This window comes from Neoarius graeffei, chromosome 8 (genome assembly GCF_027579695.1).
Source record: "Neoarius graeffei isolate fNeoGra1 chromosome 8, fNeoGra1.pri, whole genome shotgun sequence".
NCBI lineage: Eukaryota > Metazoa > Chordata > Actinopteri > Siluriformes > Ariidae > Neoarius > Neoarius graeffei.
In genome coordinates, this window is record NC_083576.1 from 80,977,699 (window position 1) to 80,998,397 (window position 20,699).

Here is a 20,699-nt window from a genome sequence, read left to right on the forward strand (position 1 = left end):
GTTTAATGGTCTTCTGCGTGTTAAATAGCTACAAAATTATAATAAAGCGAATACTTTACGATTTATTACTGATGAAGTTACTTTTTATTTTGGCCAAGGGAAGGGTGGCGGGCCAGAATTATAACGTGACGGTGCGCCACTTTAAAAGCGCCCGGGGAGAACACTGCTGGGCATTTTCCGCGAGACTTACCAGTTTTTTCTGTGAAGCCGAAATCAAACAGCGTTCGCCATCACGCTATACCGTGTGGGATAGGATAAGGTCACCATCTTACCATGTAGGACCCACGTGATATGCTGTAATTTAATATGCGCTAAATGATTGGACGATGTAAGAAGGATTAGCTGATCGGTTCCCACCTTTTATCTAGTCACATGTACACAGCCTCAGCAACCAAAAGGCGCGCAAGTAACGGCGTTCCTTATCAAATAAGTCCGACGAGAAAGTTCGAACAATTACGGGAAAATTGCTTTTGGCTGAAAAACAACCGATTCAGACGTCATTACAACCGATGATTTCGATTGGCAATCGGTTACTAATGAAAACCCTGTTAATGTTCACTTCAGACATGGGTGTTGGTTTGAGCCAGACGAGTATGAGGTTTGAGTGTTTCAGAAACTGCTGATCTCCTCCTGGGGTTTTCACACACAACAGTCTCCAGAGTTTACACAGAATGGTGCAAAAAACAAACAAACACTGAGTGAGTGAGCAACAGTTCTGTGGGTGGAAACAAATGCCTTGTTGATAAAAGAGATCAGAGGAAAATGGACAGATTGGTTTGAGCGGCCAGCAAGGATATAGTAACTCATCACTCTTTACAACCGTGGTGAGCAGAAAAGCATCTCAGCAGAAAAGTAACAGCAGAAGGACACATTGGGTTCCAATTCTGCAGCCAAGAACAGGAATCTTAGGGCGTATTCACACCTACATTGTTTGGTCCGGACCAAATGACCAAACGAACCAAATTTCCCTTGGTCCGGACCTTTTGGGTTGGTCTGAATACAAACCACCGAACTCTGGTCCGGACCAAACAAGCGGACCGAGACTGAGCTGCAAGGTCGGACTCGGTCCAGACCAAAGGAACCCTGGTGCGGACCTTTTGGAGGTGTGAAAGCAGACCGGACCTAATCTGACAGTTTTGCTTTTTTGTACCTCGGGAGCTTCCGTCGTTTGTCGAGCATTATGGGAAACAGAGTCTTGACACTCCACCGCAAAGTGCAAACACTGTTTCGGTTGTCAAGGGAACCTTACAACAGTCGTTCAGTCATTCAGACCAGTGGTAGGCTAGACTACAGAGTACAAAAAATGAGTAGGGGGCAAACGTGGGCCGAGGAAGAAACGCGTCCCCTTGTGGATATATGGGCAGATGTCCACATATCTGAGCTTTTGGAGAGAACACACAAAAATGCCGACGTGTTTGCTGTATTCAGTGAGAAAATGAAGGAGAAGGGGTTCACGCGCTCCCCAGAACAATGTCGGCTAAAAGTAAAGAAACTCCGTCAGACCTACATTAAAATCAGGAACATTCTTTCAAAAAGTGGCGGTACTAGCGACGCAAAAAAGAAATTCATCTATTACGATGGATAAGGCGAATATCCCGACACATACCTCCTCCGTCTTGCGTGAAGAGCCTGAACTGTCACAACATGATGTGCGCTCATCAGCGCTATCCTCCGTAGCCGCCTTGCCCTTTGAAGTCGTCGTTGATAAATTACTTGTACAACAGCATAGTAATCGCACAATTGTGAAAACAGTAAAAACTGGAAAAAACATATAGCTTTGATGACATTAAAAAGAATAACAGCACGGAAAGCCTCCATGACTACTTTTGAACTTAACGCTTTGTGCGCGTGTCGTCTCTGACCAATAGCTGAACGACCTCAGGGCACGTGGCTTTGTTGACAGATTTTGGTCCGCTTACTAAAATGTACAGTGTGAAAGCGAACCGCACCAAAATGAAAAAATAAAAAAAACATTTGGTTCGGACCAAAGCAAGTGAACTATCGAACTATCCTGGTCTGAATACACCCTCAGAATCAAGAACAAGTTCCTATTAAAGTGGCCAGTGAGTGCATACTGGGTTCAATCGAAGTCATTCAAACTGTGACGTGGGCCTGTGGGTTAATTTTCACACCCGTTTTTGAACAAGTAAACACAGCAGGTTCTGAAAAGTTTCTCGCTGGAATGTTTGGTATCGGTCTGATGTTTCTCAATCAATCACACAGTTTCAGATATCAACAGTTCTGGTACCTTATGGGTACACAGTAAAAAATGGAGTGTCAATATTGCAGTGTAAACCTATTTTCCTCTGGATAGAGTAGTTATAACACTATGCAGAGTAAAATCATCTAAATGGTAGTGTCAAAAGTGAGAGTTAATTCCCACTTGCACACAACGACAAAATCTACTCTGCAGGGTGATGATTCCCCGCGAAAATACAATATAGAGTCAGATTAACTCTGAAAATCTTACACTATCTATAGTGTTAAATAGTTTTACACACTAGGGCTGTGCCGATAGACGATGCCATCGTCCATCGACGATGGTGGTCATCCATCATGATGGAGAGCCACCATCGTGATACCACGCCCCCTCCTGTCATAAACATGCATATACGGTATCATCTGGGCCTATTTAACCTAAAAAGTTAGTTTTTTGTTAGTTTAGTTAGTTTTGTTTAATATATAAATATATTATATAACACATATATATATATATATATATATATATATATATATATATATATATATATATATACATATATATATATATATATATATATATATATATATATATATATAATTATAAAAATCATTATAAAGTAATATCCTATTACCGCTTGTTCACGTAGGCTATGGTGCAGGGACGTGCTAGTGAACATAACATGGAATTACACAAATACAGTATGCTACTAATAATAAATTTCGACTTCATTTTTTAGCCTACACTATACTTTTAATGTAAAATTTGTCATGTTGTTCAAACAAATAGCCACTATTAACGACTTCAGTCGGGAAATATTGCACCTTATCAAACGGCAGTGAAGCGCAGACTTCGGCAGAAGTCAAATGACTTTAATCTGGTAAATAGGCCTACTTTCAGACACAAAATGGTCCACTCTAAGCCATAATGTCAAACCAAATAGAAGAATGAAGGTGATTCTGATAAATGTAGACAGTAAAAAAAAAAATAATTATATTAAATCATGATTTTAAAAGCTGGTGCAATAATTCAAACACTAATAAATTTGGAAAAATTAGCGCGTTCAAGTGCGCACTAAAGGCCGAAACGCATCTTCAATTGATATGGTGTAAATAAACAATGAGTAATAGCTTAAGTGTAGTTTCTTCTCATAGTTTGAATACTAGTCTTTCATTGTTAGAGCAGATTAATATCTTGCCGTGATCAGTGAGTGCTCGGGGAGGTTCATTTCCACCTGCGCTTTGCGCAGCTCATTTCTCCGAAGCCAGCTGTGCGCAAACGCAGTGTTGACTGCTCGGCAAACTCCAAACGCTCGGTCTGTACTGGCCCTCTGTTGCGCAAGAGAGTTGGTTATGGCCAGGTTCAAATTGTGCCCAAAACAACCTAACCACGGCCATTTCAATTGCCTGATGGCTGTGACAATATTCGCCCCGTTGTTATACAGGCGATCTTTTTCTCCTCTATTTTCCATTCGGCAAGTGTCTCGCGCAATGCGTTTTCTAAATTGTCCGCTGAATGTGTCTCTGGCATGAAACTCGTCTGCAGGCATTTGGACTGCATTGCCCACTCTCGGTCCACATAATGTACGGTAGCTGACATATAGGGCATCATGTTGCAGCTGGACCACATATCCGTTGTCAAGACCAAATATTCCACATCACCTAGCGCTTTTTTTTTTCCTTTACGTGCCAAAGCCTCGGATGAGTATCTAATACTTTTAATAATAATAATAATAATATATTTAATAACGTGGTATTAAAATCCCCCCCGATATCATCGTCCATCACGATGTTTGCACTGTAAACATCGTCGATGCCAATTAAGGGGACATCGCACAGCCCTATTACACACCTCATTGTTAATTTTGACACAAAATAGAGTAAAATTAACTCTAAAAATCTTACACCGGCTATAGAGTAAATCTTACACTGATTTTGAGTGGGACCAAATGTTATCTGACAGAGAGTTAAATTCAACTCTTAAAGAGTAAAATTGACACTATGATTTTTACTGTGTATAAAGTATTTTTACCCTGATGACCGTACTGTGTACCGTCTCGATGTACCTGGATATCACTGATGTCGTCCAGTGATCCTGAGAGCACGGTGAGAGGCACGCCCTCGATTTTGCAGCCCAGGAGCAGGTTGTGTTTGCCAAGTCTCTGATGCTCCAAGGCAGTTTCCACAGAGATCATCTCCTTCTGCAGCTTTACCAGTTCCCTGAGACAGAGAGAGAGAGAGAGAGAGAGGAGATTTCTTCCTTTAGATACTGAAAAAAAACCCAACAACAAACAATAACTTAACAAATTTAGATATAGTCCATGCCACTTTTTTTTCCCCGTTTCCGGTTGAGAGTAAGTCATGTGCATTCTGGCTGCCGCTTCTCACCGGAGCTTTTTATTTTATTTTCTCTCCTTTTTTCTTTTTTTTTGTGTTTGTGTAGTTTGATGTTTGTTTTTGTTTGAGTGTTTTGTCCGCCGGTTGTGGTGTAGCTCCGGACCCAGTTTTGGGCGTCGGTTCCCTCCAGACCTTGGTTCGCCGTAGGTGATGCCTGTGCTCCTCGCTATAGACTGCAGTGAGCTCGTTGCTCATTTTAACATCGTGGTTGTCCAGCGCTTTGTGCAGTGGTGCTTTAGTGCTCGGCGTGATGTTCCGAGCGATGTTGCTCGGTGGCGTCGCGACGGCTGTGCAGGCAGTTTGGGACATACCAGCGCTCTGTGTAGCGGTCCGTCTGTGCTCGCTTTGTGGATTCATGGCATGGTGTTCCGAGTGATGTTGCCCGGCAGCGGTGCGGCGGCCGTGCTGGCGGTGTGGGACTTGTTTCCGTGTGCCTTTTGGTGGGACTGTGGCTGCTACACCATTGGAATGACATCCTGACCTTTATTTGGTGGACTTTTTTTTTCCTTATAATTGTAAAGCGACCTTGGGTTTGGAGAAAGGCGCTATATAAATTGAAATTATTATAAAGGAAGTTATTTAATATTCCTCATTATGAGATTACTAGACAGTTCAGGCCACAAAGTTTATTTCTAGATATATTTACTAAATCCAAGCTTGAAATTGTCTTATTCTATTGGTAGGTAATTGTGTTTCTTTCTAAAAAATAAACAAAAAGATCTACCAATAGAATTAAGAGAATTTCAAGCTTGAACTAAAAATGATCTTGAAAAAAAAATAATAATCAGATATTTGTTTCAAAACTATTTTAACAAAAAGAAATATTAGCTGACTCTGCCTATATATATATTACCATACTCCCGCTAAAATACACAAGGAAGTATAAACTTTATAGACAGGAGCATAAGAAAGTGTATCATTTTTTCACAGTGTAAAAAAGAATCAAAATTATTGAACTTGAAGCCAGTTTAATAAAATGTTGTACACAAAGTACTCTCAGAGTGACAAGCACTGTTTTCATGTTGTGTATTATTTTGAGTTCTGTCACTGGTTTGTTACCCAACTGTGTTCACCTGTTCTGTATTAGGACTTAATTAGGTTAATTATATACACCCTGTTGTCTCACCCTGTGTCTGAAATCGCTCCCTACTCACTAACTAGGGCACTATATAGCGAGGATGCCATTTTGTAGTGCTGTCCGAAACGATAGTGAGGATTATTACACCCTATATAGTGCACTCAAAGTATCACACAATGCATCACAAAAATAGTGTACAACTGATGGTCACTAACCAAGCAATATATCCCATCATGCATTGCGGTAGCATTGAAAGAAATCAAATTAAAAGTCTCAAATTTGATTTAATAAAAGGCAACAGCGAAGAAGAAATTATTCAGCCTTGATTTACAACCCTGATTCCAAAAAAGTTGGGACAAAGTACAAATTGTAAATAAAAACGGAATGCAATGATGTGGAAGTTTAAAAATTCCATATTTTATTCAGAATAGAACATAGATGACATATCAAATGTTTAAACTGAGAAAATGTATCATTTAAAGAGAAAAATTAGGTGATTTTAAATTTCATGACAACAACACATCTCAAAAAAGTTGGGACAAGGCCATGTTTACCACTGTGAGACATCCCCTTTTCTCTTTACAACAGTCTGTAAACGTCTGGGGACTGAGGAGACAAGTTGCTCAAGTTTAGGGATAGGAATGTTAACCCATTCTTGTCTAATGTAGGATTCTAGTTGCTCAACTGTCTTAGTTCTTTTTTGTCGTATCTTCCGTTTTATGATGCGCCAAATGTTTTCTATGGGTGAAAGATCTGGACTGCAGGCTGGCCAGTTCAGTACCCGGACCCTTCTTCTACGCAGCCATGATGCTGTAATTGATGCAGTATGTGGTTTGGCATTGTCATGTTGGAAAATGCAAGGTCTTCCCTGAAACAGACGTCGTCTGGATGGGAGCATATGTTGCTCTAGAACCTGGATATACCTTTCAGCATTGATGGTGTCTTTCCAGATGTGTAAGCTGCCCATGCCACACGCACTAATGCAACCCCATACCATCAGAGATGCAGGCTTCTGAACTGAGCGCTGATAAGAACTTGGGTCGTCCTTCTCCTCTTTAGTCCGAATGACACGGCGTCCCTGATTTCCATAAAGAACTTCAAATTTTGATTCGTCTGACCACAGAACAGTTTTCCACTTTGCCACAGTCCATTTTAAATGAGCCTTGGCCCAGAGAAGACGTCTGCGCTTCTGGATCATGTTTAGATACGGCTTCTTCTTTGAACTATAGAGTTTTAGCTGGCAACGGCGGATGGCACGGTGAATTGTGTTCACAGATAATGTTCTCTGGAAATATTCCTGAGCCCATTTTGTGATTTCCAATACAGAAGCATGCCTGTATGTGATGCAGTGCCGTCTAAGGGCCCGAAGATCACGGGCACCCAGTATGGTTTTCCAGCCTTGACCCTTACGCACAGAGATTCTTCCAGATTCTCTGAATCTTTTGATGATATTATGCACTGTAGATGATGATATGTTCAAACTCTTTGCAATTTTACACTGTCGAACTCCTTTCTGATATTGCTCCACTATTTGTCGGCGCAGAATTAGGGGGATTGGTGATCCTCTTCCCATCTTTACTTCTGAGAGCCGCTGCCACTCCAAGATGCTCTTTTTATACCCAGTCATGTTAATGACCTATTGCCAATTGACCTAATGAGTTGCAATTTGGTCCTCCAGCTGTTCCTTTTTTGTACCTTTAACTTTTCCAGCCTCTTATTGCCCCTGTCCCAACTTTTTTGAGATGTGTTGCTGTCATGAAATTTCAAATGAGCCAATATTTGGCATGAAATTTCAAAATGTCTCACTTTCGACATTTGATATGTTGTCTATGTTCTATTGTGAATACAATATCAGTTTTTGAGATTTGCAAATTATTGCATTCTGTTTTTATTTACAATTTGTACTTTGTCCCAACTTTTTTGGAATCGGGGTTGTAATATGTATTTAATCACAAAAATACATACATGTATTTATTATTTTGAAACCCACCAGCCGACTGATCCAGCACGTTTTAATTGTGCGACAGTAATGACGTAAATACCAGCGCGACCGACTAGTATCCGAAAGCGTTTTTTCATTTTATCAATGAGCTCACTGTATAGTCCTCTATATAGTAATTCCCTATATAGTGAGTAGGGAGTAGTGAACGAGTGAGCGATTTTAGACACAGGGTCAGTATTCATAGTGAAATCTTATCAAGCATTTAATATCGTTCAATCCGAGCCTTGTTTTCCTGTTTTCAAATTATTTATGGTTTTCGACTCCTGCCTGTGTTCGGACTGATAATGATTGTAAATTATTCTTGGTTGATGTTGCATGCCTGTGTTCTGACCCCTACTATTAACTCTGACATATTTTTCATTACTTGTATTCACAATACTAATATAGCAGAAGCCTCTATTATGCAAATAAGCACTTTAACTAACCTCATTTTTTAAAATACAGGTAGTCGTCGACTTACGACCTATGCGACTTTACGATCGTCTGGTTATGACTGGCAAGTGTTTCCCAGCTGAGCTAGCTGAGCGTACGACAGTTTCCGCCCCAGCTCCTGGCAGCGCCTCTCGCCGCGTACAACAGTTTCCGCCCCAGCTCCAGGCACATGCGCAGTCTCTCTCGCGCTCCCTCGTGCACTCCGTCATACAGTTTCCACCCCAGCTCCTGGTTTATGAAGCGAGCAAATCCTCCCGCCAGCCCGAGCACTGCAACAGCTGATGACGTAGACGACCCACAGCCAAGCAGCAGTGATGCCAGCGGTCACTAAATTTTGTATTTTGCTATGTTTTACATTTGTATTTTGGTATGTTTCAAACTAAAATGTTTTCTATTTTTCACACCTGTATTTCGTATTTTTTTGTTTTGCACATATTAAACGAATTGTACTGTACGCAGTGTAGCATGCAGTGTTTGACTTAAACCAAATAATGAGCCAAGGTAATGAAATAAGAAAATGTTGATAAAATAAGACTTTAAGATGATTACAATATCATTACACATCACAATATACTTACGTTCATTTAACATAGGCCGACTTACGACCAGATCGGTTTACGACCGGTCAGTCGTAACCAAACGCAGTCGTATGTCGACGACTACCTGTAGCTCTCAGAGCACTTCGCTCTAATATAATGCAAAGCTTTAAAGGAACAGTCCACCGTACTTCCATAATGAAATATGCTCTTATCTGAATTGAGACGAGCTGCTCCGTACCTCTCCGAGCTTTGCGCGACCTCCCAGTCAGTCAGACGCAGTCAGACGCGCTGTCACTCCTGTTAGCAATGTAGCTAGGCTCAGCATGGCCAATGGTATTTTTTGGGGCTGTAGTTAGATGCGACCAAACTCTTCCGCGTTTTTCCTGTTTCCATAGGTTTATATGAGCAGTGACATGAAAGAAGTTCAGTTACACAAATTGAAACGTAGCGATTTTCTATGCTATGGAAAGTGCGCACTATAATGGCAGGCGTACTAACACCTTCTGCGCGCTTCGGCAGCGCATTGATACGGAGCTCAGATATCAATGCGCTGCCGAAGCGCGCAGGTGTTAGTACGCCTGTCATTATAGTGCGGACTTTCCATAGCATAGAAAATCACTACGTTTCAATTTGTGTAACTGAACTTGTTTCATATCACTGCTCATATAAACCTATGGAAACAGGAAAAACGCGGAAGAGTTTGGTCGCATCTAACTACAGCCCCAAAAAATACCATTGGCCATGCTGAGCCTAGCTACATTGCTAACAGGAGTGACAGCGCGTCTGACTGCATCTGACTGACTGGGAGGTCGCGCAAAGCTCGGAGAGGTACGGAGCAGCTCGTCTCAATTCAGATAAGAGCATATTTCATTATGGAAGTACGGTGGACTGTTCCTTTAAGGACATTGTCTTTAAGAGAGGAGATAAAATGACAGAGAACTGGTTGAGTCAATACTAAAATCAACCAGCGATTAAGTATTAGCAACCAGAGATACCTGGAGTTCTGCTGAAGCCCACTGATCCTTTTATCCAGCTCAGCCTTTGCTTTATTAATGTAAGACGTCTGTTCCACCTGCTTATTCTTTAAGACTAGGAGCTTTGACTGAGACTCATCTACTGCAGCAAGCAGCTTCTCTTCCTCCTGAACAACACACACATTTAAAATGTGCTCAAAACTCAATTGCTTAATGGTTAAAACAGTTCATATACATAGGGATGGGAATTAAGACCCAGTTCCAGTTGAGAACCGGTTCCAAATTGTGTGATCCATCGGAATCGTATTCCTCGATAGTTATTGATTCCTTTTATCAATGCTGGTGTGTTTTTCTGACAGTTGTGCATTGCAAAAATACATGTCATGACGTCAAACCTTGTTTATGTTGCTGTAAACTTGCAACGAGAAGCAGTCATGGTGGACAGCAAGACGCGTTCTAAAGAGTGGCTTCTAGTGATACGTGATTTAGGGTCTGAGAACCAACCTGCACCGCCCAACCCACAAAAATGTGCTAATCAAGTGTTTCTCAACTGGTGACTCATGATACAGAAATGGATCGTGGGCCCTTTTTGATTGGGTCATGGACTGCTGGGGAAAAAATGTTGCTCAATGCAAATGATAAAAGATAACAACTTAGAAAACCGTGGAAAATTTAGTGTCGTGGAAAAATGACAAACACCAACACCAGTCTCGTCCTTTTGCAAGAAAAAGGAGGTTTACTGCAGAAACGGACAAGTGATGAGGGTTCGGCACACCCCTCATACCGTCCCTTTGTTCTCAAATCTATAGATACTCTTTACTAGATAAAAAGGAGACGTTACATCTATTGCATTACATCATTGCAATTACACATGGGTGTTAGCAGACAGAAGTCATTTTGACTGAAAAACTTACTGAAGCCGGAGGCTGAGGGTGCGCAGCAGCCGAACGAGCCGGCAACGCCGGCAAGGCGCGAAGCAGCACCTTGGGCTTATAGCCCAAGGTGCGCGGAGAGCGAGGAGGGTGCGGGAGGGGGTATCCCCCTCCCGCAAGGGGGGTCTGGGGGATCACCCCCTTGAAAATTTTTGAAAATACAGTGCTCTGAGGTGCTTTCTGAGCCCATTTTGCAAGGTTATAAATGAAAAATAACAGTGAGTATTCAAGACATAATATGGTCTATATATACAAAATAATTTTAATGGTTGGACCACAATTTTAAATTCAAATACAGGTAAATATCACACTAGATAATAGCTAGCTATTGTACCACACAACAGCCTACATAGTGATGGTAGCAAATCAACTTTCTTCTTTACTATTTGCAGAAGAAATATTTCAAATATTCATAGAACACTATTTTAAGACTGTTCAGCAATGTTTAACTAGTTTATCAAATGCTGGAAATTTTCTTTTTACATGTGTGAATACCACTAAATGTAGGTAAACCATTGCCACATACTAGATCACCTTTTCCATTACTACATACAGTAAAAGAATTATTCCAAAATTCATAGAACACGATTTTCAGTTTTATCAAATGCTGAAAACAATTTTTTTACATGTGTATACCACTAAATGTAGGTAAACTATTGTCACATACTAGATGATGTCTAGATGGAAAAGGTGATCTCGACATCATCTAGTATGTGACAATAGTTTACCTACATTTAGTGGTATACACATGTAAAAAAAATTGTTTTCAGCATTTGATAAAACTGAAAATCGTGTTCTATGAATTTTGGAATAATTCTTTTACTGTATGTAGTAATGGAAAAGGTGATCTAGTATGTGGCAATGGTTTACCTACATTTAGTGGTATTCACACATGTAAAAAGAAAATTTCCAGCATTTGATAAACTAGTTAAACATTGCTGAACAGTCTTAAAATAGTGTTCTATGAATATTTGAAATATTTCTTCTGCAAATAGTAAAGAAGAAAGTTGATTTGCTACCATCACTATGTAGGCTGTTGTGTGGTACAATAGCTAGCTATTATCTAGTGTGATATTTACCTGTATTTGAATTTAAAATTGTGGTCCAACCATTAAAATTATTTTGTATATATAGACCATATTATGTCTTGAATACTCACTGTTATTTTTCATTTATAACCTTGCAAAATGGGCTCAGAAAGCACCTCAGAGCACTGTATTTTCAAAAATTTTCTGGGGGTGATCCCCCAGACCCCCCTTGCGGGAGGGGGATACCCCCTCCCGCACCCTCCCCACGCACCTTGGGCTATAAGCCCAAGGCGCTGCTTTGCGCCTTGCCGGCTCGTTCGGCTGCTGCGCACCCTCAGCCTCCGGCTTCAGTAAGTTTTTTCAGTCAAAATGACTTCTGTCTGCTAACACCCATGAGTTTGCGTCAGTGCTTGCTGGCGGACGGCTTTTTGGTGCGTTTTATCTTCATTGGCGTGTTTAAGCAGCACCTTCTTTCCATTCTGTCCATACCTAATATCTTGCTGACATAATAAGCAAAACGCAACTCCTGGCTTGTCTGTCAACTTTCGACACCATGTGTGGACAGGTTTTCCAAAATTGTCGGTTTCCTTCAACCAATCATCCCGCCAACGATTTTTTATACCCCTGTCTAGTTTCTTAATTTCTGCTTTAGATGCGCCGATTTCCAGAAAATTTGGCATTATAACTGTCAGACTTCAATCGTTGTTTGTTTGCTACAATGTTGATAGTTTGCCAAGAATGGCCTAATGCCATGTACACACGTAGCCGGGTATTTTTAAAACCGAACATTTTCCCCCCCTCCGTTTATAAAAATGTTTTATCCACACCACCTCGTCTTCGAAAAAAATCCCTTCCACACATAACCGAACATCTGCATTTTCAATCACATTCATAAGCATTCCAAACCTGTAGATGGCATTATTTCCCCAAATCCTACCCCCTAATCACATCGCCTGTGCTCTTGGAGCAGTAGTTGGGCTTCTAAGATTAAACATGTAAATAGCACCTGCACAATAATTAACGCTTTCAAGGCACTACTCCGATCCATTACTCTTTAGCTAGCCGCACACTACGCCGATTTTCAGCGTACCGAGCCAACTGAAGTCGCGAGTCAGGCGTAAAGACTAGTTTTCGATGGTACCGACTCATCTCACAGCCGATTCGAAAAACTAATCGGGAGCCAGACTGATCGGCGAGAGTCGCTAGCAATAGCCAATCATATCTTTCGCATATAACACGTGACATCATTAAACACAATTTCTAGCGCGAGAAATACGTGTTGGTAGCACCTAATGCAGGTATATACTGTAATTCCATAGACTGAAGCTTTATCCATAGACACAGTGAGCTGGAAAGCCACTCTGCTCAAGTTGTGTGGCTGAATTCCAAATCGCTTTAACTCCCCTATATAAGTGCACTATTTAAGGTTGGAAATAATAGCTCATGCAGCCTAGATAGTGCGCTACATATTCCATGTTGTGTCATTTGTAATTCAGCCTGTAGCATCTTCAAGTGTTGGATTTAACAGTAACTATATCCAATAGCCAATCACAAAGCTATTAAGTTGTCACGTGTCGCTTCAATCGCGACTGCACTCGTCAACAGTCGGGGGATATGTGCGTGCCCTGTCGGGAGTCGGCTCTGAAATGGGTCGGTTCGGTACCGCGTGGATCGCCGTAGTGTGCGGCTAGCTTAAGTCCATGCTTAATCTGGCTTCTGCAGTAAACAAAGGTCGCACGTTTGACGTCAGGGCAGATTTGTTGTCATTTTTTTGGCGCAGATTGTGACATTCTAAAACGCAAAACTCCGGTTATCTCTGTCCACACGAAAAGGCATACACGGAGTTTTCAAAAATCTTCACTTTGCCCGGAGTTTTTTTAAATATTCGTTTTTGATGTGTTTTCATGTGGATGACAGGCCAAAACGTAGAAAAATATCTTCGATTTAGCAGATACCCGGCTACGTGTGGACGGGGTCTGAGATACAGCTCGGTAATATTCGGATTTCAGCGACAGTGCACAACATGCGAACACACCCGAGATGGAGCTTTACGGCATACTAATCATGAAAAACTACTACGGAAAGCTTATAGTGCCAAACCAAAAAACGTTTATATACTGGTGGGTAATTTGAAAGCTAAAAAAACCCCCAGAATATTGGCATTTTATTTTTGACGGAAATCCGTATTTCCGTCCAGGTACTAACACCCATGCAATTACATGCCCTGATCACACGCCGGGAGCGTGATCAGCTATAAAGCTGATCGGATCTTGTCTAATCGCTGTCTTGTACGCACATCTGCTACACATGTAAGGAGCACGATAAGATAAACATGTTTCGGTGCAAAATGTTCTGTCGTTAGTCCTTGAAGAGGCAACGCTCAGTGAAAAGGAAAATAAAACAGTATGACACTAAAATTTACTCTACATTTAGTCTTGTCATGTTGTACAATTTGTTATTTAAAATTTGTTTTAGTGTTTGTTTGATTTGTTCGTTTAGGTAAGTTCCACTTACTCAAGATCATGTGTATGCATTCATATAGCACAGCTCGAAATTCGCGGTGGTCCGGTCGCCCGAGGCGACTTAATTTGTCATTTGGCGGGTAATTCCAGTTGAAAATAAAAAATATATATGAAGCGAAGATTCAGACACACTGTCAACTAAAGCCGCCACATATTAAGCGCGTGCCGTGTCTGTGTTAATCGATGTGTTTATCGGCAGGACGGAAAATACCGAAGAATTCCGAATCATATCGTGTACGAGTCAGGCTGTTGGTATTTTCACTACTGCGCATGCATATAACGCATCTCGTTGAATATCGCGGTAATCACGTTATCAAATTCAATAGATGTGGCCACATTATCGCCCATTTAAACACGTGTTTTTGTTGTTTACATCTACATCTGCCAAAGCTACGTTGCGATGTGGAATTTTCTGAAAGGTGGACAGAAACCGCCAGAGACAAAGCGACCTCGGTCTGAAGAGGAGAAAAAGGCCGCCGATAAAGCGTACGACTTGGGTGGCCAACCCGTGGCTCGCGAGCCGCATGCGGCTCTTACGTTCATATCGAAGTTTGTGTTTGTGTTTTTTTTATGTGCGTGTGCGCTTTGCTTGAGTTCAGTATGGTATTTTCGTCAAATGCATCTTCGCTTTGCTTGGGTATATTACGGTATTTTCAGGTCATGTCAAATGCGCATGTGCGTGAGATAATCGCTAAGATTTTGGGCAAGGTGCATCTTGTGCCAAGTAGCCTCTCAAAATGGCAATGAAAAAATGCACAGCAAAACGAAAATATGAAGACGAACATAGGACATTTTTAACAGAGTGGGAGAGTTTATACTTTTTTGTTGAACGTAATGGCAAGCCATTCTGCCTTATATATCAGTCGTCATTAGCTCATTTCAAAGCGACATGCATAGTAAAGTACACACAATATTGATTGCTGTAAATGACTGGCCTGTGGTATTAGTACTGACTGAAGGAGTAAGTTTCTCTCATGTTGGCGTGTGACATTTACTATTAATCTGGCTGAGCAGAGGTGCGTGCGTGAGCGTGTGCGTCTGTGAGGGAGGGGCAATGTTCATGTGCGGTCATGTGTATGGTGTGGCTTTTTTTTGGTAATGACCATAAGTCCCACTAAGCAGCATGCATAGTAAGTGCACACAATGTTCATTGTTAAAAATGACTGGCCTCAGCCTGTGGTCTTAGTACTGTAGGAGTAAATATGTTGGTGTGCGACATTTACTATTAATCTGGCTGAGCAGAGGTGTGTGTGTGTGTGTGAGAGAGAGAGAGAGGAAGGGATGGGTGATGTTCGTGTGCCCATGTGTATGATGTGGCTCTTTGCGGTAACACAGTCAAAAATGTGGCTCTTGGTCTCCAACTGGTTGGCCACCCCTGGCGTACGAGAAGGAGAAACGACAAAGGACTTATAAGCAAACGTGGGAGCAGGGTAGGCCTTGGCTGCGATACGATTTTTACGGAATAATTAAATTTTTTTCAAGTTGATTCCTAGTCAATATGAAGCTCCTAATGCTTTCTCTCTCATAAATGGTTAAATACAGAAAGCATGTTGGACATATTTTGGGTGCTATAGTCATGATAGTAAGGATATTTGCTTTCAATACTCATACACCAAGTTGCCAAGTTTTCCAATATATTATTATTTGTTGATATTATATTATGGTGCTCTGTGTTGTTCTCATTTATGTATTTAACAACAGTATCAAAATACTCGGGTCTTGAAATAAATGCACATTAGTCATGAACAATGGGAACTACTCTCTTTTGTGTTATTTTTGACAGAAGTAAAATTCATGCATGAACAAATTTTGGCGAGTTGATTTTCTGTTTGGCGAGTTACTTTGGAAGGGAACTAGTCCGGCTGGCTGGTGAAAAAATATATGAATTTCTAGGCCTGTATAGTATCCCATTTTCATATTCATATCATGTGAATAATTAATTTTGCACTTGATTAAGCATCTGCATTGCATTTAATACTTAATTTAATATTTTCCACTTTATGCTTATGAGGTACCACTTTAAGTTAACATGTAAGCTGATTACTTTAATTATTAGTAGTATTAATAACATTATTCTACAAAATAAATGTGAATTTCTTCATTTACTTCCATATGATAAACAACTTTAGTGTAGTGTTGAGTCAGGACTTCACGGTGAGAACCATTGTGTTAATCAACTCGGACCCGACCTGCAAAATGTCAACTTCGGCCTGTATAGCGATGGCATCCATATCACTGAACAAGGAGACATTTTCTTAACAACCATAATGCACTGATTGCAAAGCACAGCCTAATGTATCTTAGCCGAACAGCGCCTGAGTCTAGGCTACTAAATAAACAGACGATTTGTCCCAAATTGTGTTCTTTATTGTTGAATCGCAGCAAAACAATTCAAAGATTGTCTCTGTCTCTCTCACACACACACACACACGAGGCATCCTTCACATCTTAACAGTGAACATTAACAAAATACAGTAGTAGTCTACTGTCTTTTTTTAGTCTTGTGTTTGGCTGCATTCTATAGAAAAAGAATCGAGTCCACAGTTCCAGGATTTAACACACAACATGAGCATCGTCCATTTTTAAAGGGATCCTCCAGCGGATTTACTCTTAAACTTATATTAGAGTGCCAATCCACCATTGGATGTATTCTTTGGCATAAAATACAATATATTTTATGACAACATGACTAGACAGAGAAATCTTTTAGCTTCAAAATGATATAACAAACATAATTTTTTGACAATGACAAGTATATTAATTTTGCGACCAAAGTCACCTACCCTTTTAATTTCCGCGCGGTAGTGAAACGTGATGTCATCGGCAGGTTCCCCTTCTTGTGTACCACGTCACGTGTGACGTGGCACAGATTATCAGCAATGGCGGATAGAACGCGATTTCCACTTGTCGATTGCTGTGCCGATATTCACCATCGACCGTCTCCTTTGGGCATCACTTGCTATTTTCCTTCGCTTCTTTTCCGAAGCTGACAATCGCGTTCTATCCGCCATTGCTGATAATCTGTGCCACGTCACACGTGACGTGGTACACAAGAAGGGGAACCTGCCGATGACATCACGTTTCACTACCGCGCGGAAATTAAAAGGGTAGGTGACTTTGGTCGCAAAATTAATATACTTGTCGTTGTCAAAAAATTATGTTTGATATATCATTTTGAAGCTAAAAGATTTTTTTTGTCTAGTCATGTTGTCATAAAATATATTGTATTTTATGCCAAAAAAATACATCCAATGGTGGAATGGCACTTTAAGTAAAAGTATTCATAGATTTCAACAGTCAAACGTTCATTTTTAGAGACCAAATAGTCTCATCTCATTATCTCTAGCCGCTTTATCCTGTTCTACAGGGTCGCGGGCAAGCTGGAGCCTATCCCAGCTGACTACGGGCGAAAGGCGGGTGTGGCAGCGGGGGCGTGGTCTAGCATCGGTCTGTGACAGGAGGGCGGAGTCGGGGAAGTTAAGTGGCAGAATCATTACACCTGTTGTTAATTGATGTTTGTGTGTCTTCCCAGTGACCGCGCCCTTCTTAAGGAGAGAGAGTGAGAGCAGAGGGTCTCTCTCCACAACCAGACAGCTGATGTGTGTGCGTGTGTGTAGTTACAGCTGAAAAGCTGAATAAAGAGAGTTTTTGTATTTTCAGTTCTGTCCTGCCGTCCTTCTGTGCTCCACCCATTTACACGAACTGCCACAGTGGTGCTGAAACCCGGGAAAATGAGCACAGAAGACAACAGCCCCATGGAGTCCTCCACCTTCGCCGACCTGATCCACGCCCTCGCCACGGCCCAACAGAGCCAGCACCAGGGGCTGCTCGCCCTCTGAAAGGAGCAAGAACAACGGTTCGAGGCCCTGGTGCTGGCGCAACAGGAAGATCGTCGGGCGTTCCGGCACCTCCTCGCGTCGGCGGGGTCCACCAACTCCACCGCCGCGGGCCCTTCCCCCCTCACCCTCACGAAGATGGGCCCGCAGGACGACCCCGAGGCATTCTTCACGCTCTTTGAGCAGGTAGCAGAGACCTCGGGGTGGCCGGTGGAACAGCGCACGGCGCGCCTCCTCCCCCTGCTAACGGGAGAGGCGCAGCTGGCCGCGCTACAGCTCCCCGCCAACCGCCGGCTGGCCTACGCGGACCTTCGCCGGGCCGTCCTCCAGCGGGTGGGACGCACCCCGGAGCAACATCATCAGCGTTTCCGCGCTCTGCGCTTGGAGGAAGTCGGCCGGCCGTTCGCGTTTGGCCAGCAACTCCAGGACGCCTGCTGGCAGTGGCTGAGGGCCGACAGCTGTGACGCCGAGGGACTCATCGACCAGGTGGTACTGGAACAGTTCGTCGCGCGTCTACCAGCGGGAACCGCAGAGTGGGTCCAGTGCCACCGCCCGGCGTCGCTGGATCAGGCAATCGAGCTGGCGGAGGATCATCTGGCGGCTGTCCCGACGGCAGGACAGCAGACGACCTCTTCTCTTCTCTCCTCTCTCTCTCCTCCTCCTGTGTCTTCTCCTGGCCCAATCCCCCACCGCGGAGACGGGGGCCGGCGCCACCTCAGCCGGCCCGCCGCACCCGCGGTGCCCTTCCGTGTCTCCCTTCTGTGTCTGTCTCTTCCCCCCCCTCAGGTGAGTGAGCCCCAGAGCACTAGTGCAGACAGGAAGCCCGGGCCGGTTTGCTGGCGCTGTGGGGAACCGGGCCACCTCCAACAGCAGTGCTCGATAATGGAGGTGGGCGCGGTGGTTCGGATCCCCAACGCGCCAGGAGCCGCCCTCGATCGGGCCGGAGCGTATCGCATACCGGTGAGTATCCAAGGGGATACATATCAGGCGTTGGTGGATTCGGGCTGTAATCAGACCTCAATCCACCAAAACCTGGTGCAAGACGAGGCATTGGGGGGAGCACAATTGGTGAAGGTGCTGTGTGTGCACGGGGATGTTCACAACTACCCTTTAGTGTCGGTCCACATTATTTTCAGAGGGGAAAAATTTATAGTGAAGGCGGCGGTTAATCCTCGCCTTACCCACTCTTTAATTTTGGGGACGGATTGGCCGGGATTTCGGGGTTTAATGACACACTTAGTCAAGAGTGGGTCCTGCCATTTGACAGGGGGAGGTCCCGGTGTCGCTTTGGCGGGAGCAGCTGTCACAGAGCCGTCTACGTCATCTCCGCGTCAGAGTGAGGAGCCGCCGGCTCCTCCTCTCTCTATTGGGGAATCCCTCGCGGATTTCCCGTCAGAGCAATCGCGAGACGAGACTCTGCGGCATGCTTTTGACCAAGTGAGAGTAATCGATGGTCAAACGCTCCAGCCGAACGCCACCCCGTCCTTCCCCTACTTCGCGATTATGAAGGATAGATTATACCGCTTTATATTAGTTCTGGTGGACTATGCAACGCGATACCCGGAAGCAGTGCCTCTTCGCAATATCTCAGCACGCAGTATTGCGGAGGCGCTCTTCCGCGTCATCTCCCGAGTTGGAATCCCAAAAGAGATTCTGACTGATCAAGGCACCTCGTTTATGTCACGAACACTGAAGGAACTGTATGGGTTATTAGGTATTAAGCCGATCCGCACCAGCGTTTATCACCCACAAACGGACGGCTTAGTGGAACGGTTTAATCGCACCCTTAAAAACATAATTAAGAAATTTGTAAGTGAGGACGCGTGTAACTGGGATAAATGGCTCGAACCCTTGCTCTTTGCAGTGCGAGAAGTCCCCCAAGCCTCCACGGGGTTCTCCCCGTTTGAATTATTATATGGGCGTAAGCCGCGCGGCATTTTAGATGTGCTGCGAGAAAATTGGGAGGAAGGACTTTCACCAAGCAAAAATGAAATTCAATACGTTATTGACCTGCGCGCAAAACTCCACACACTCACACAACTAACCCAGGAGAATTTGCGGCAGGCCCAAGAACGGCAAACCCGCCTGTACGACAAGGGTACGCGCCTTAGAGAGTTTGCACCGGGAGAGAAAGTACTCGTACTGTTGCCCACATCGAGCTCTAAATTAGTCGCCAAGTGGCAAGGACCCTTTGAGGTCACACGGCGAGTCGGGGACGTCGACTATGAGGTGAAACGGACGGACAGGGGTGGGGCGCTACAGATTTACCACCTCAACCTACTCAAACTCTGGAACGAGGAGGTCCCCGTGGCGTTGGTGTCGGTGGTTCCAGAGAAGGCGGAGCTGGGGCCGGAGGTTCAAAAAGGAACATTAGCATCACGTCCCTCTCCGGTCCCCTGTGGAGACCACCTCTCCCCGACCCAACTCGCGGAGGTTGCCCAGTTGCAGACCGAGTTTTCGGACGTGTTCTCACCCCTGCCCGGCCGCACTAACCTCATAGAGCACCACATTGAGACGCCCCCGGGGGTGGTAGTGCGTAGCCGCCCTTACAGGTTACCCGAACACAAGAAAAAGGTGGTTCGGGAAGAACTCGAGGCCATGCTCGAAATGGGCATCGTCGAGGAGTCCCACAGTGACTGGAGCAGCCCGGTGGTCTTGGTACCCAAGGCCGACGGGTCGGTCCAGTTCTGTGTGGACTATAGAAAAGTCAACGCGGTGTCTAAATTCGATGCATACCCAATGCCTCGTATTGATGAGTTG

The 20,699-nt window shown here is 43.5% G+C and overlaps 1 protein-coding gene across 1 annotated transcript in view; it reads right to left on the minus strand.

The window, feature by feature from the left end:
* smc1b (structural maintenance of chromosomes 1B) overlaps nt 1-20,699 on the minus strand; it is a 68,427-nt gene that overhangs the window by 11,235 nt on the left and 36,493 nt on the right. The window contains exons 17-18 of the mRNA XM_060928324.1: nt 9,643-9,788; nt 4,266-4,419 (exon numbers count right to left, since the gene is read on the minus strand). Coding sequence (XP_060784307.1) covers nt 4,266-4,419; nt 9,643-9,788 — 300 coding nt within the window. The remainder of the gene's footprint in view (nt 1-4,265; nt 4,420-9,642; nt 9,789-20,699) is intronic.